The sequence below is a fragment of the Thermobia domestica genome, chromosome 3, assembly GCF_964235325.1.
Source record: "Thermobia domestica chromosome 3, izTheDome1.hap1.1, whole genome shotgun sequence".
Taxonomy (NCBI): Eukaryota; Metazoa; Arthropoda; class Insecta; order Zygentoma; family Lepismatidae; genus Thermobia; species Thermobia domestica.
In genome coordinates this window covers 207885223-207900894 of record NC_137456.1, presented here as the reverse complement: position 1 = coordinate 207900894, position 15672 = coordinate 207885223, and the positions used below count along the sequence as shown (strand labels likewise).

General features: G+C 34.7%; 1 protein-coding gene across 5 annotated transcripts in view; it reads left to right on the top strand.

The window, feature by feature from the left end:
• LOC145680943 (uncharacterized) overlaps window positions 1-15672 on the top strand; it is a 154722-nt gene that overhangs the window by 44434 nt on the left and 94616 nt on the right. For all 5 annotated transcript variants that reach the window (XM_081752147.1, XM_081752149.1, XM_081752151.1 and 2 more), the window contains one exon: window positions 3713-3821. In XM_081752147.1, coding sequence (XP_081608273.1) covers window positions 3713-3821 — 109 coding nt within the window. The remainder of the gene's footprint in view (window positions 1-3712; window positions 3822-15672) is intronic.

Here is a 15672-nt window from a genome sequence, read left to right as displayed (position 1 = left end):
AGTCTAATGGTCCATAGCTCCAGAACTATGGGACCTACCATAATCAGGTCAATACTTCACTTAGGAATTATATGCGCTATCCAAAAATACATGATGCAGAATCCCAAGGCACTCATGCAACAATTTTTATAGAGGCAGTTTGGTTACGGACATATAATTGGAAGTACTCACCAACTACCTCTGTAAAAGTAGTTGCGCAAGTACCGCAGGATTCTCAAACTTGGATATTTGGATAGAACACACATTAGTTCCTAAATAAAGTCTTAACCCGACTACGGTAGGTCCCATAGTATTTGTGCTATGAATCTTTAAATTTCATTTTTACATATTTTCGGCAGCCTATAACTGCGAAAGGAAGCATTTGTGCACCCAGGTTGGTCTATACTTTTTATCTTACCTTGGTGTCAGGAATCACTTCCCAAATGCTGTCATTGTTTTGAAACATCATGTATATATTTTATGGAGATACATATCTTCCTTGTGCTGTGTAAAATTTCCGGAAATTTTAAACCCATTAGAAAAAATCTTTTGTTCGAAAATATTGGCAAACACCGGAAAATATAATTTGAAAACTCTTCGCCTGATGCTAATCTTATTTGCTGTAACGTGTCTGCAGCATATATATATATCTACAATGTATTTCGATAGCAGGAAAAATACTTAAAGCAGCAGGTTTTAATTTTACTTTTTAGTTTCTGATTTCTAGTAAAAAAAAAAAAAAAAAAAAAATAACCCTCTATTTTTATTTTTCTAACAACTCAAAAAGAGAGATGATCTTATTTACACATACAGCGCACAAGTGCGTAAATTTGAGCAACGAGAAGTTTATTAAACAATTTAACATGTGAAACTTCCTTTCGTTATTATTAAAGACTAGCAAAATACTCGTTCTTCGCACGGGGAGAATAGTTCTATTTTGGACATAGAGGACACCCCAAGAACTATGAATTCGACACTAGTATCGGTCATTTTCCATTCCTTTTTCATGTCACCCTTCCCCTTCAGGAGTACTAATGAGGGCTGAATCTGGATTTAAACGTCATCAGAAGTGTCACCATTCATCTCAGCGACCCCTAAAACAATGGATTCGATACTAATATTGATCATTTTTCATCATTTTTATATATCTCCTCTTTTCCCCAATTTGTGGGTATGAATTTGGATTAAAACGGCATCGAAAGTGTCACTGTTCACCTCAGCGACCCCGAAAACTATGGATTCGACGCTAATGTCGTCTATTTTCAACCATTTTTATACATATTCTCTTCCCCCTCCTCTAAGTTGCGGGCCTGAATTTTTATTTAAACGGAATCGGAAGTGTGACTGTTCATCACAACGATCCCGAAAACAATGGATTCGACACTAATATTGGTCATTTTCGATCGTTTTATATATCTCCCCTACCCCTTTCTCCAAATTATGGTGCTGAATTTGGATTTAAGCGGCATCGGAAATGCCACTGTTCATCTCAATAACCCCGAAAACTATGGATTCGACACTAATATCAATCATTTTCAATGTATATCCTTCTTCCTTCCTCCAAGTTACACCTTCAAAGTAAAATGATAAAATCGATCCCAGGCCCGAACCTCATCCATGTTGAAAATTTTATCGAGATCAGTTTGGTGGTTCAAGTGTTGTAAGTTACAAATCTATATACTTTGTCACTTACAAATATATATATATATATACTTAAGTCACTTTCATTTTTATACAACTTGTCGCACTAGAAAACAGGTATTTGTTTACACATAAAATTTTGTACATAACGTTTATATAAAAGTCTATATTAGAATATTAAATAATAGTAATTATATGTTTTAGTGCATGAGTATTAGTGAAATTTGCCTACTGCTCTCTCTTTAAAGAAGGAATTTTGTTAATATTAACAAAGTTTCACCAGATCAAAGAGCACATTAACAACTCAGTTTCATTCAAGAGCTCTACTTGTTGCAACAGAAACTCTTCATGATGTGTATGCAACTGTTAAAGTTCTGTAGTTAATGCATGCATAATCACGAATAAACGACTTAAAAGCACATAAAAGAAATAAGTGCAGACTATTAATTTTCGAGAATAATTACAATTTTATTTTCGAATGCTTCTTTTTTTAAATATTCGCAATATTAAAATTTTTCAGGTGTTCAAAAGAAATTTTAAAAAGTTCCATTAGTAGTAATATTATCCTAGTACAAATATTTTTGTTATTTTTTCAATTTTTCCGGAAAGAAACCGGAAAAATAGTTTTTTTTTATTTTTTTTACTAACAGGTTCAAAATTTCCGGAAATTTTCCAACACTAGTCAGGGCTGACAATTTTCATCTTCAAGGGTCATTTTTCTCAGGAGAGAAATTCCTTGTATCCCACCGTCAATTTGCACACTTAAAGAAATAAACGCTTTAACCCACTATAATAACAATTTAGTAGCATATATGCACTCTTAAAACAAACAAACAAACAAACAAGCAAAAAAAAAAAAAAGCTCAGATTATTCGTTTACTTAATGTGTGGGAAATCGTCGGATGCAAATGGTGATCAGATACCGACTTACTAAACCGTGACTCCTACCGAAAAAAGGAAGAAATGACTCACAAAATCAGAAGCTGTAAACCAAGAACACTCAAAAGTTTCATAATAATAATAATAATAATAATAATAATAATAATAAAAAGCATTGAATGAGATTCGAACCAGGTTCAAAAATTTTGAACCCAAGACGAAGAAGGCGCGAAACTCGCACGGCTATCGAAACAGCTGTAGAAGTACATTTCGATTGTATTCATAGCTAAGGAACTCCTTAACAACCATCCTTGTTTAACGATTTTTTTTTTTTTTTTTTCAATTTAGTCGAAAAGTGTGGTGTTTGCTTTAACAAAGTTTTCTGCATTTGCCAAGGTACTATTTTGTTCTGAAAGTAACATTGCATTAAGTAATAAAATAGCTGAATATTTCAAACAGTAAACAACAAGGTGTGTTGGGAATGCTTCATTACTCCGAGTCTTTTCATTTGCGAGTGTGTTATTGTTTTACTGACAGTTTTGAGGGACATAGAAAAATTCACTCACGTAATTATATTTTGGAGAAGTGTATATTGACAAATAGATTGTTCAACTTTCGCTTTCACGAATTAAGTTTCCTTTCATGTTTGACCTCGGGAAGTTCGAGGCATTTCATCTCCCTTTTCCATTGCAATACACACAAAATGGCAAAATACATTTGAAGTTTCCTCAAAGAGTAACGAAATTTCAGGGGATATAGTAAATGTGTTAACAGTTTATATTCCTAGTACCTTATTCGCTGATTGCTTCATTTACACTGCCTACATTTTAGAATGATGGTACCATATATAAGGAATTGTAACGGGAAGCGAATGAATGTCAACGATCTGCATTTCGACCTCGTATTTCAATGCTCTACATTGTAGTGGTCTCAGAGATCCGAATTCTTGACTTTAATGGTCTCTTTTGGCATTTAAATTATTTTCTCTTGAATGTATTATCTCATTCAAGTTGAGTTGAAAATATAAAACTTCATCGTTTCTTTGTTTACCATTCCTTTTCAGTACTGAAGTTATATAGGAGATGTCTTAAATATAGAATTCGCATGTGTCATTGAAATGTTTCATACCAAAGATGATGAAGGTAACAATTTAGCTAGGAGAATGTTTTTTTATCCAGAACTTCATCTCATGTAGATTTTATGTTATTTTCAGTTTTATTTCTGGCAAAGTCAGACAACAATTGCGATGGACGAGAGCGTGGTCGAAGAAACAGAAGCACTGATGAAAAGTTCGGAAATTCGTGACATGTGTAGCGCTCAAGGTGAGTATGAGCGTAAATGGGCATGAAAGGAAAACATTCTTTTGAGTTTCATTAATCGCAAGATTGTTGTAAACTAAATCTCTTTCGTATTCTTATCGTTATACTTACAGAGAATAGAAAACTATTGGAATGCTCTTATCTCCACATCCTCTGTGTGCAAGTAAATATTACCTCATATTTCGGCTAATATTTTCAATTTTTTTTATCAAGTGATACTGAAAATTTTATAACAACGCTGCAACGCTGTAAAATGTATTATTGTTCAAATGAAGACTATTTTATGAAATCGATTTTCAGACTTTTATTGTTGCTAACTATTATAACTAACTAACTAACTCTATGGCCTATGGAACCCGCAGGTTCAGTGCCGCGTTCACAAAAGCTCTCCACTGACTTCTATCCTTAGCTAATTGCATCCAGTTTCTACTTTGTATTCCTATCTCTGCGAGATCCATCTTAATATTATCCTCCCATCTGCGCCTAGGTCTTCCTAATGGTCGTTTTCCTATGGATCTTCCAGTCAAGACTTTGAAAGCGTTTCTACTTTCTTCCATTCTAGCTACATGACCTGCCCACCTAAACCTCCTAGACTTGACGACCCTAACAATGTTGGGTAAACCGTATAAACTATGTAGTTCCTCGTTATGAAGTTTCCGCCATTCCCCATTCTCGTTCCTCTTGGGTCCGTATATTCGTCTCAAAATCCTGTTCTCAAATACTTTCAGTCTATGTTCTTCCCTCAGAGTAAGTGACCATGTTTCTCAACCATACAGAACAACAGGCATGATTATCGTTTTATATATTTTAAGCTTTAAATTCTTCGACTTCAGCGATGATGAGATGAATCGCAAATTAACAAAGGAATAGCATGTTTTCGTGCAACAAGCTTGGTGGAACACAACAGAAACACAAATGTGGTGACAGCAGACTTTAGATTTCCAGGTGTGAAAGCATCATCACGGCAAGCCATGAGAAATCTGAACCAACGATTCGAGGCTACGGATTCTGTGTATGGTCTACCGCAAAGTGGACAACCATGAAGCGTACCAGATGAAGGAAACACTGAATTTATTGCTCAGTTGTCTGCTTAAGCTGAAGAAGTCTACCAGAAGGCGCGCACATGATCTGGAAATGACACGTTTCACGTCAATCTCGAAGCTCAATATATTTCGAGATTGCCGAGGAAATATATTTCAGCCATTGGAGGAGGAGTTAAAGAAGGTTGTAGAAATGTTAAGGAGACAAGACAGTAGCAGTGGAAAAACTCGATTGAGTTAAAAGAAGGTTGGAGGAAGTAGGACAGAGCAAAGCTAAAACAATCATGTTCAGTGTTGACGTGAAGGCTATGTTCCCAAGTCTAAGAAGGAACAACATTGTTAAAGTCATTACTGAATTGATGAAGGATAGGAAGATCAATGGTTGGAGGTGAGAAGGTCTGAAGGAGGCTCTGAAGACTATATGGAATAACAGTTACTGTGTTGTAGGTGATAAGTTAGTGAAGATCAAAGGACTAAGCATAGGTTCCAGGTTGAGTCCGGTGCTAGCAGAAAGTATTATGAACGACTGAGGGAAGAAAGTAAGGATGAAAGAAAGTGACAAATTAGTGTTTTTAGCTAGTTATGTTGATGATTGCATGGGTATTTGGAAAGGAACTGTAAGGCAATTGGAAAAGTTTCTAAAAGAAATTGATATAGAGAAAGGCATACAACTGGAGCTAGAGGTAGAAAAGAAAGAGGCTATAGTTTTCTTGGATATGAGAATAAGAAGGAAACAAGGAGTGATATGCACAGAATAGTATCAAAAAAGTATAAGATTTGAATACACATATTTATTATGGTTGTTGTATATATATTGATTGTCTTGCATGTGTTTATGTATTTATTAGTCAATATTAGTTATGTATATGAGTAGTATGGCCCGACGTTGGTGCAACTGAGTCAGCAAAATTTTTCGTGGCGTCATAGGTCAAAGATCAATGACCTAGGGGTACCTAGGACCACCCCCTAAATATTGGCAGGGGTACCTAGAGCATAGTATGTACCTCTATCAGTATTGGGCTCCATCTCGTTTCCTTTCATGGGTAAAAAATGGCCAAAAAGTCAAATTTCGGGGGTTTTTGACCTAATTTGTCCCCTTTGATGAGGTTTAATTACCCTATATGGTTATATGAGCGTATCCAAATGTCCATTTCATTTCATAAGACATGGGTACATTAATGCACCCCTTTAAATTCTTGTGAGGGGTACCTTGGCCCACCCCTTAAATTTTGGAAATTGCCAAATTTAAGTATTTGGTATAATAGTATAGAATCCTAATATGTATCACTATAAATTTGAGTAGTCCACCTCGTTCCCTTTCATGGGTAAAAGATTGCCAAAATAGAAACGTAAGCGATATGTTGTACCACGTGTTCGGTTTTTGACCCAATTTATCCCTTTGATGAGGTCCTATTACCTTATATGGTTATATGAGGGTGTATAGGGGTTTATTCGCTTTTATTAGACATGTGTATATTGGTGCACACCTTTAATAATATGGGAAGTGTACCTTGGCCCACCCCTTAAATTTTGAAAATTGCCAAATTCAATCATTTGGTATAATAGTATAGGACCCTAGTATGTATCAGTATAAATTTGGGTGATCCATTTCGTTCCCTTACATGGGTAAAAAATTGCCAAAATATAAACGTAAGCATTACATTGTACCACGCTTCGGTTTTTGACCTAATTTATCCCCTTTCATGAGATCTTATTACCTTATATGGTTATATGGATATGTATAGGGGTTTATTTCCTTACGTAAGGCATGAGCACATTGATGCTTTCATCTTAAAATTTGGCAGAGGTACATTGACCCACCCCTTAAAGTTTAGAAATTGGCCAATTTGGTATACTAGTACAGCGCCCTAACAAATATCATTATAAAGTTCGTTCCCTTTCATGGTAAAAATTGTCAAAAAATGTAAAATTTGGAAGTAATTGAACCACTTTGATAAGGATGGATGTATACAGGGGCCCATTTCCCTTATACTTTGATGCTGCCTTTTTAAAATATGTTTAGTGCACATAGGACCATTTCTTATATTTGGGAATTATCAAATAAATTTCGGTAAACGTTTTCTAGTGTAAATGTTGTGTTCCTCTAATGGCCAAATATTCAAAATTCGAAGATTATTGACCTATTTTATTTTCTTTGATTCGGCTTTATCATTGGCCAAATATTCAAAATTCGAAGATTATTGACCTATTTTATTTTCTTTGATACGGCTTTATCATTGAATGAGAACAGGATTTATTACTTTTTTCATAAGACACAGGTGTATTTGTGCACCAATCTTAAATTTTGGGAGGGGTACATTTCATATTGTCAAATCAATAATTGTTCTTAAAATTGGGTGGTATCCCATTCTTTGGGTAAATCATTGTCAAATATTAGTATGATCACGTGGTCACTTATTGACCTATGATGGGAATATGGGTCCAGGATATTGGTACATTGAAACTTTGGGAAGATAATTTGAGAATTGTCAAAATGAAATTTTGTCGTTGGTCTTGAATATTCCCGCCTATGGGCCAAAATATAAACGTAAGCAATACGTTGTACTACGTGATTGACCTTAATGAGGTAGTGTACAGGGATTCATTTCCTTTTCAAAATTTGTTGTGGTACTTTTTAAGTTTGGGAGTTATCAAATAACACACTTCTAGACAACAGTTGATTCTCCTATGGTAAACAATTAACGGAGGCTATTGACCTCATTGAACATTTTATTATATTGTTCATTCTAAGACTTAGGTATATTGAGAGAGGTACGTAGAACCATTCTTTAAATTTGGGAATTGTGATAAAATTTTAGTATGAGGCGCGAAGTTTGAATGTTCAATACTTGAATAATATGAAACAATACTTTGAACTTTAGTCACAGCTCATAATCTAAGATCATTGGTGGTGGTTGATTTTTTAGCTTGAGTTTTAGAAATCTGATAGGTAACCTTATTGAATTATATTATTAGTTTAAACGGAATACATGCTACAACACTTTGAAATTTAGTCACAAGGGGATGGATTCTGATCACTGGCAAAGTTATTGTTGATGCAATTTGATTGGCTGATCACTATCTTTCGTAAAATCTGATTGGTTGATGATTTTAATCTTTGCTGCATTTAATTTAAAGTTTTGTTTAACATTTATCGATTACTCTCTAAAAATTTTAGTGTGAACATTTTTGTTCAACATTTTGCACTTATTAATAAATATGATCAAAACCATTTATTTGTTAATCGAATAGTTATAAAACCGGATAAAGATTAATGGTTAATCGTGAAACGTGAAATTTTTAAGTTTGAAATTTTTTTCAAAAATTTGTTTGAAATATTGTTTGAAATTTTTAGTTTGAAAATTTTTTTGTTTCAAATTTTTGTTAGAAAATTATGTTCAAACTTTTGTTTGAAAAAATTTAATTTGAAAATATTTAGTTTGCAATTTTTTTTCAAAATTTTGTTTGAAATTTTTGAAAAATTGTTTGAAAATTTTCTTTGATTTTTTTTGGAAATCTTTGGTTTGAAATTTTTTAAGTTTGTGCACTCAGTAAAGAAACGGAACTGTTTAGAACAAAAACATCTGGCAACAATGTTTATCATCATGCAATAGTACACGTCAGAACATGGGGTTGTACTTGAAATGTAAAACACAAATCATTAGAATTGATCATTTTATTACATTGCACTCGTTAATCGCATACATCCATACCAGATAAAGGATCTGAATATTGTCGATACAATGTACTTTTAACTTCTTGCTTTAGTTTGTCTTTAGCGTATAGTTTTAATTCCAATTGGTCTTCCAAGGTCTATTGCAATGTCAATTGGTGGTAACTCAATGTCCATTTGATCACAAATACTGTTTATCAATACAGGTATGCACCCAAGAACGGTGTTGACAACCATCACACCATTTATATACATGTTGTACAATATGCATAACACATTTCTCAAAATAGTACTTTATCAGGAATATGCTTTTTTTTTCACACTTCCACTGAATATTTTACATACTGGAATACATTGATGAATTTGGTTCATTCCGTTTGCGTTAGATACATCATGTTGCGAGGGACATGCAATGTACTCTTTTTACGTAACAGCACCATCTTCTCCTCGAGTACTGTACGTAGCATCACTTCATGATTTGAGCCTTATGATTTGACTATGGTCACATTTAGCTCATCGTGAAAATAATCATTCATTTGGTCGATTCGTGTATATAATATTTCCCATTCTTTAAAGTTCAGTTGTACACCAAATTGTTCTGCCTTACCCAATCGAATAACAGGTTCAAACGTTGCAGCACTGATACCAATCATCACATGTTTTGTTTTAAATATATTTATTGGATAATAGCTTGCGAAGAGGAATTCTTTATCGTTAGAAGTACACATCTTTCCTCCTAAAACGCACTTGCTCGAATGATTTCAAAGGTTATAGCTTACACGCTGACACGAAATTTGCTGACATCTGCATTGATAATTTCATCACAAGTCATACAGCTATGACCGACGTTGAAAAGGAATGTGCTGACGTGTGAATTCATGATTTCATCACAATTGCTGACGTCATGCTGACCAAACCAAATTCACAGATCCGGCTGTGTACTAAATTCAAATTGATGACTTCGACCCAAGAATCCTTTGTAGCATAAAGACGCAGATCCAGTATTTAAGAAACGTAATAGTTCTTCTTGTTTTGATGCATCCATGAGTAAATATTTTTCTGGTAAAATTATATTCTTACCATTTTCAAGTTTCACCACGATTCTTAATGCAAACTTTGCAGGGATCATTTGGCTAGCTAAGATTCTATAAGGTACATTCTGTTGTAAATCGGTAATCTTGGTAAATGATTCCATCACGTCACGTGTGTTTAGAAACTGCAGACAAGTAGCCATGATGACGTTATCATGAATACTAATTCGAACGATACTTATATATGATGCAAAATTGATGACCTTGCATTACCATGTTCTGACGTGTACTATTGCATGATGATAAACATTGTTGCCAGATGTTTTTGTTCTTAACAGTTCCGGTTCTTTACTAATGAGTGCACAAACTTAAAAAAATTCAAACAAAAAAAATTCAAACAAAAATTCCAAACAAAATTTTCCGAACAAAACTAACAAAATTTTGAAACAAAAAAATTGAAAAAATTTTTCAGAAAAATTTCAAACAAATTGGAAACAAAAATTTTTAAACTAAAAATTTCAAACAAAATATTTCAAAGTAAAAGTTTTGAAAACAAAATTTTTGAACTTAAACATCTCATGTTTCACGGTTAACCGTCAAACTTCGGTTTTATAACTATTCGATTAACAAATAAACGGTTTTGATCATATTTATTAATAAGCGCAAAATGTTGAACAAAAATGTTCAAAGCAAGATTTTTAGACAGTAATCGATAAATGTTAAACAAAACTGAATGCAGCAAAGATTTGAATATCATTAACCAATCAGATTTTACGAAAGATAGTGATCAGCCAATCAAATTGCATCAACAATAACTTTGCCAGTGATCAGATTACACCCCCTTGTGACTAAATTTCAAAGTGTTGTAACATGTATTGCGTTTAGACTATGAGTCATAAGATTCAATAAAGTTACCTATCAGATTTCTAAAACTCAAGGAAAAAAATCAACCACCACCAATGATCTTAGACTATGAGCTGTGACTAAAGTTCAAAGTATTGTTTCATATTAATCAAGTATTGAACATTCAAACTTCGCGCCTCAAACTAAAATTTTATCACAATTCCCAAATTTAAAGAATGGTCCTACGTACCTCTCTCAATATACCTAAGTCTTAGAATGAACAATATAATTAAATGTTCAATGAGGTCAATAGCCTCCGTTAATTGTTTACCATATAGCCCAGTCAATGAAGGTCGAAAAACATGAAAGTTCGGAAAAAAATTTGGGTAAAGCTGATTTTCTCTCAAGTGATAGACACTATGAGAGGAACATTTTCCCAGAAGTCCCCGCCCCTCTCCCTGGAGCTTCCCCACCCACGCCCCCTCAAAGTTCAAAAATGGGCGTTTTAGAAAACTAATGGACATATTGACATGTTCCTTTTTTTCTCGTAATCTGTGAAATCTGCTCTATAATTTCGTATTCCTTAAAGTTCTTCATAAACCTAATGGTTTCTTGGCAATTTTAACCTAAAGAGTAAAAAATGAAAAAAATCGCCCGCGCCATTTTGTTTTTCCTCTTATATTTCCTTAGTGAGTTGTGATATGGAAAAATGTTTCAAATAAATCTTAAAGAGCATAAAATTATCTTTCCAACGGTGTATATATTGTGGGGGTTACTCTTAAAATTAGCCATGTAGCGAGGTAAGTTTGAAGACGAGCGGGCTCAAATTTTCGCCTCAAATATCACTGTCACTGTTTCATTTCGGAAAAAAAAGACAAAGCTTTTTGTTTTTCAAATAATAAACCACTGCATTGTTAGAAAAGCATTTTCGTGATATCCCTTCTCTCCTCTGGATCTCCTGCCTAACCCCCTTCCCATTCTAAAGTTAAAAATGAGCGTCATCCATCAAAAGAAGTTTTGTAGTTGTCATATGATTTTGGTATTAATAAGAAAATATATATAAAAAATGTAGTTTTAATGTGGTTAAATGACTAAATGAGCATTACTTTATTAAAATTAATGTTTCTATTGACTTTTGCAGTATGTTTAGACTATGTAGGCTGTATGTGTAGCGACATTATTGTTCACGTTGTTGGCAACACTGTCCCCTTCCACTCAATCTTTATCAGACTTTGTGAAGAACTAACGAGTCAGTTGAGTCATAACAACTCGTGAGCTACGTTGTTGTGTTCAGCGTCTCTGTGAAATACTAATTGTTTGATAACAATGGCCAGTTCAAGTTTCTCATGTATTATTTGTGGGGATGAATTGGAAGGAGATACCGTAATAGTTGAAAAGGGGCTGAAAACGATTATTGAAAGTAGCTTAAAGCTCAGCGATGGGCTTCATGAAAAGCTGGAAGGAAAACAACAAAATATTACAGTTCATAAAAGATGCAGGCAAAATTAAACTCGACCTTCGAGTATTAACGCTGCTATTAAAAAATCAGATAAATGCGAAAGTAATCCATCTTCAATGGCATCTTCGGTTTTGAATAGTTCGGAATTGAAATTTGACTTTAGAAAAGATTGTTTTCTTTGTACAAAACCAGCAGAAATTGACACAAAGGCACCTTTAAACCGAAGGCAACCTATTCACATTGTAACGACAATTGAAATAAGAGAAAACATGCTGAAAAAGTGTGAAGAAAGAAACGATACCTGGGGACAGAAAGTAAAGACCAGGCTTCTCAGTGTTAGCGACCTTCTAGCTCCTGAAGCAAGGTATCAAAATACTGTTACAGAGATTTTGTAGAACTACCAAACATGATCACGGGTCGTTTGGTAGGGCAAAATCAGAGATGAACGAAGCATTTACTAGATTATGTGTACATAGAGAATAGTGACGAATGCCAGTACACAATAAAGGAACTACAGAACCTTTTAACGGAATTTTCCGGTCTCCAGGAAACGTACACAGATAAACACTTGAAGAACCTTCTTAAGGAACATTTTAAGAATAGTTTAATCATGTCAAATATAAAAGGACAACAAAATGTTCTGTGTTTATCTGATAAAGCTAACAAACTGATTGATCAGTGGTACAGAGATAGAGACACGGATCCTGCTACAGAGCGTATAAGAATAGTGTTAGTAGCTGCAGACATTATTAGAGAGGATATACAGAAAATGATGTACGATTTTCAGAAATATCCAAGTGTTGATGAGATCAGAAGTGGAGGGGAAAATCTTGTTCCAGAGACTTAAATGTTTTACTAATAGAGTAACAGAAAAGAAAGGAGCTCCAGATAAGAAGAAAAATGAACGAAAATATGCGGTAATAAATCACGCAATGATTTCTGCTGTGAGACCAAGATCGTTTTTATCTCCCATTCAAACAGGTTTGGGATTAACACTGCATAGGTTATATGGATCAAAACATCTTATTGATCTTCTAGCATCAATGGGTGTTTGCGTCTCATACAATGAAGTATCTGTATACCTGAAGTCTCTCATAAATGATGGATCGCCTAAGGTAAATGATGAAGGACTCATCCAATACGTATTTGACAATGCAGATGTTAACGTACGAACACTAGACGGATTAAAATTCCACGCGATGGGAGGGATAAAATGCATAACACCAAGTAAATGTGTTAAAACAGAAGTGGAGGTGAAGCGAACTCCGTTGGGAACATTTAATCCTGAAACTATTCGTATTCTTTCATATGCCAAAAAAAAGTCACCGTAGTGGGCTCTCCAATATTTTTGTGGAAGATTTTAATGACTTGAAAGTTACCAGAGGAATTGAATGTAGAACGGTACACCCCATATTTCCAATGAATGTTTTGTGGATTGCCGGCGCAGATATGCAGCCTGGGTGGAATGGATTCATGACCACCGTAATGAGTGGAAGAGAAGATTGTCAGGATACATATATATTAGGAATTCCCTTTATAAACATGGATCCTAGCAATCCATCAACAATTTTCTCTGCTCTCAGTTATGCTGCAGAACAATGTCAGAAGCAACGCCGTGCCTGTATTGTTACGTTCGATCAACCATTGTTTTTAAAGGCGGCTGAAATTGTAGCGTCAGCAAATCCCTTACAGTGAAGTGTCAAAAATTATTCTGAGGCTAGGAGGATTCCATCTATTAATGTCTTTTATGGGTGCTATTGGAAAGATAATGGAGGGGAGTGGTTTGGAAGACCTATGGGCTACAGTTTACGGTAAACTGACTGTGAATCACATGTTGAATGGTCACGCATATGCAAGAGCTGTCCGAACATATAGCCTTACTGCTTGTGCAATTGTTAAAGTGATGAAGAGCAGTTTTCCTGAAATAAATGGCTCTCTTGCATATTTGGAAAATATTTCTAAGGATCTTCTTGAAAAGGGTTTTAATGAACAAGATGTTCTAGAAAAACCAGCTGTTAAAGAAGCTTTGAGCAAATTTAACAATTTCTTGCAGGAAATTAGAACTTTAAGCAGAACAATTAAGCTGTGGGTTAATCTTCTTAGGTGCATTGACCTTATAATGCTGTTTATCTTTGCAGAAAGATCAGGAAACTGGCATTTACATCTGAATACAACAATTCAAATGCTCCCATATTTTCATGCTGCCGGACATCTCCCCTATGCTAAATCCGCCCACTTGTATGCACAAGAGATGTGCAAACTTGAATCAAAACTCACAAATCAAGAACTAGTTCTTTTTAAGGAGAAAGAATTCTTCACTATTAGGCGGAAAGGCAAGTACTGGTCAGGAACGTGGTCTGATATGTGCATAGAACAAGATTTGATGCGACCCATGAAATCTGTTGGAGGACTGACACATGGCCGTGGCATTACTGACAATACTCTTTCAAAATGGGTACTTGGAACACCATTCTTTCTCAAAGTCCATGAGGCTGTAGAAGATTTTTTTGGAACAGCAATGCAGTTTTTCGGAACAGCATGTTGAACTACGAAAATCCAGAAAGAAGAAAGACTTGTCAGACTTACAGAAGTTTACAGCTTGGTTACAAGAACACAATCCTTTTACAAAGTTGTCTGGTGAACTGGTCTCTTTGGCCACTGGGTTTGTTTGTGATGATTCAATAAATTGTGATCAAGCATACGATGTCGGTTTGTCTACCATAAACAAAATTAAAGGTAAAAATTTCAAAGAACTCAAACTGCACGGAAAAGATATGGTGAAGACACAGGCAGCACAGAAGTCAGCAAGAGTAAGATCAAAAGAGGTCAATATCAATTCTCAACAGCTTTTTAATCGGATATTGTGTGTCTGTGATAGTGCCAGCAAATAAAGACATATTTCGAATATGAATTAGCAGTACGCCCACCAGCTCTGTTTGACGAAGTTTCTCTTCAAAAAGGTACAAAATCATCCTTGATGAAAGTTTTTGAAGAAGTAATCATCGAAGAACTAGATGTAAAGGATGCAACATATATTGTAGACGGAGGGTTTCTTCTTCACCATCTGCCATGGCCAAAAAATTGTATCTTTGGAGCTGTCTTAGAGAACTATTGTACACATGTTCTTAATAAATATAGTCAAAAATCTATCGTTGTTTTTGATGGTTACCCTAGTGAGCCTACCACGAAAAATGAAGAACAAAACAGGAGAGCGTCGAAAAAATCTTCACAAGACATAATTTTTTTTTTTTTTTGTCAAAACACAGTCTGTGCCACGGGAAAAGACGAGTTCTTAGGTAATAGAAACAATCAATAAGAAGAGATTATCGTTGGCCCTGGGGTCTGAACTCGTGAAACGGGGATTGACTGTAATTACAACAGAGGAAGACGCAGATGTTGACATTGTAATGACGGCCATTCAACAGTTGAAAACTGCTTCAAAAGTTATTGTTGTAGGATCTGATACTGACCTGGTAGTCTTACTTACTGCTTTGTCTCCTGAGAAAGAAAGTGCTTCTGTTTACTTCTGTGACTCCGAACACACGGTACTTCAGGATCGAAACATTGATTGAAAAGTTTGGATATTGCCGGCAACTACTTTTGTTCTGTCATGCGTTTACAGAATGTGACACGACATCGTGTTTTTATGGTATGGGCAAATTAAAAGTAATAGATATTCTCAAATCACCGTAATTTTAAAACTGGGCCAGAGTGTTTTTGGATATTTTAAAATCTAAAGGAGAAATATTATCTACAGGTGAAAAATTAGTTTTGGCTTTGTATGGTTTGGAAAAATACTCAAATTTGA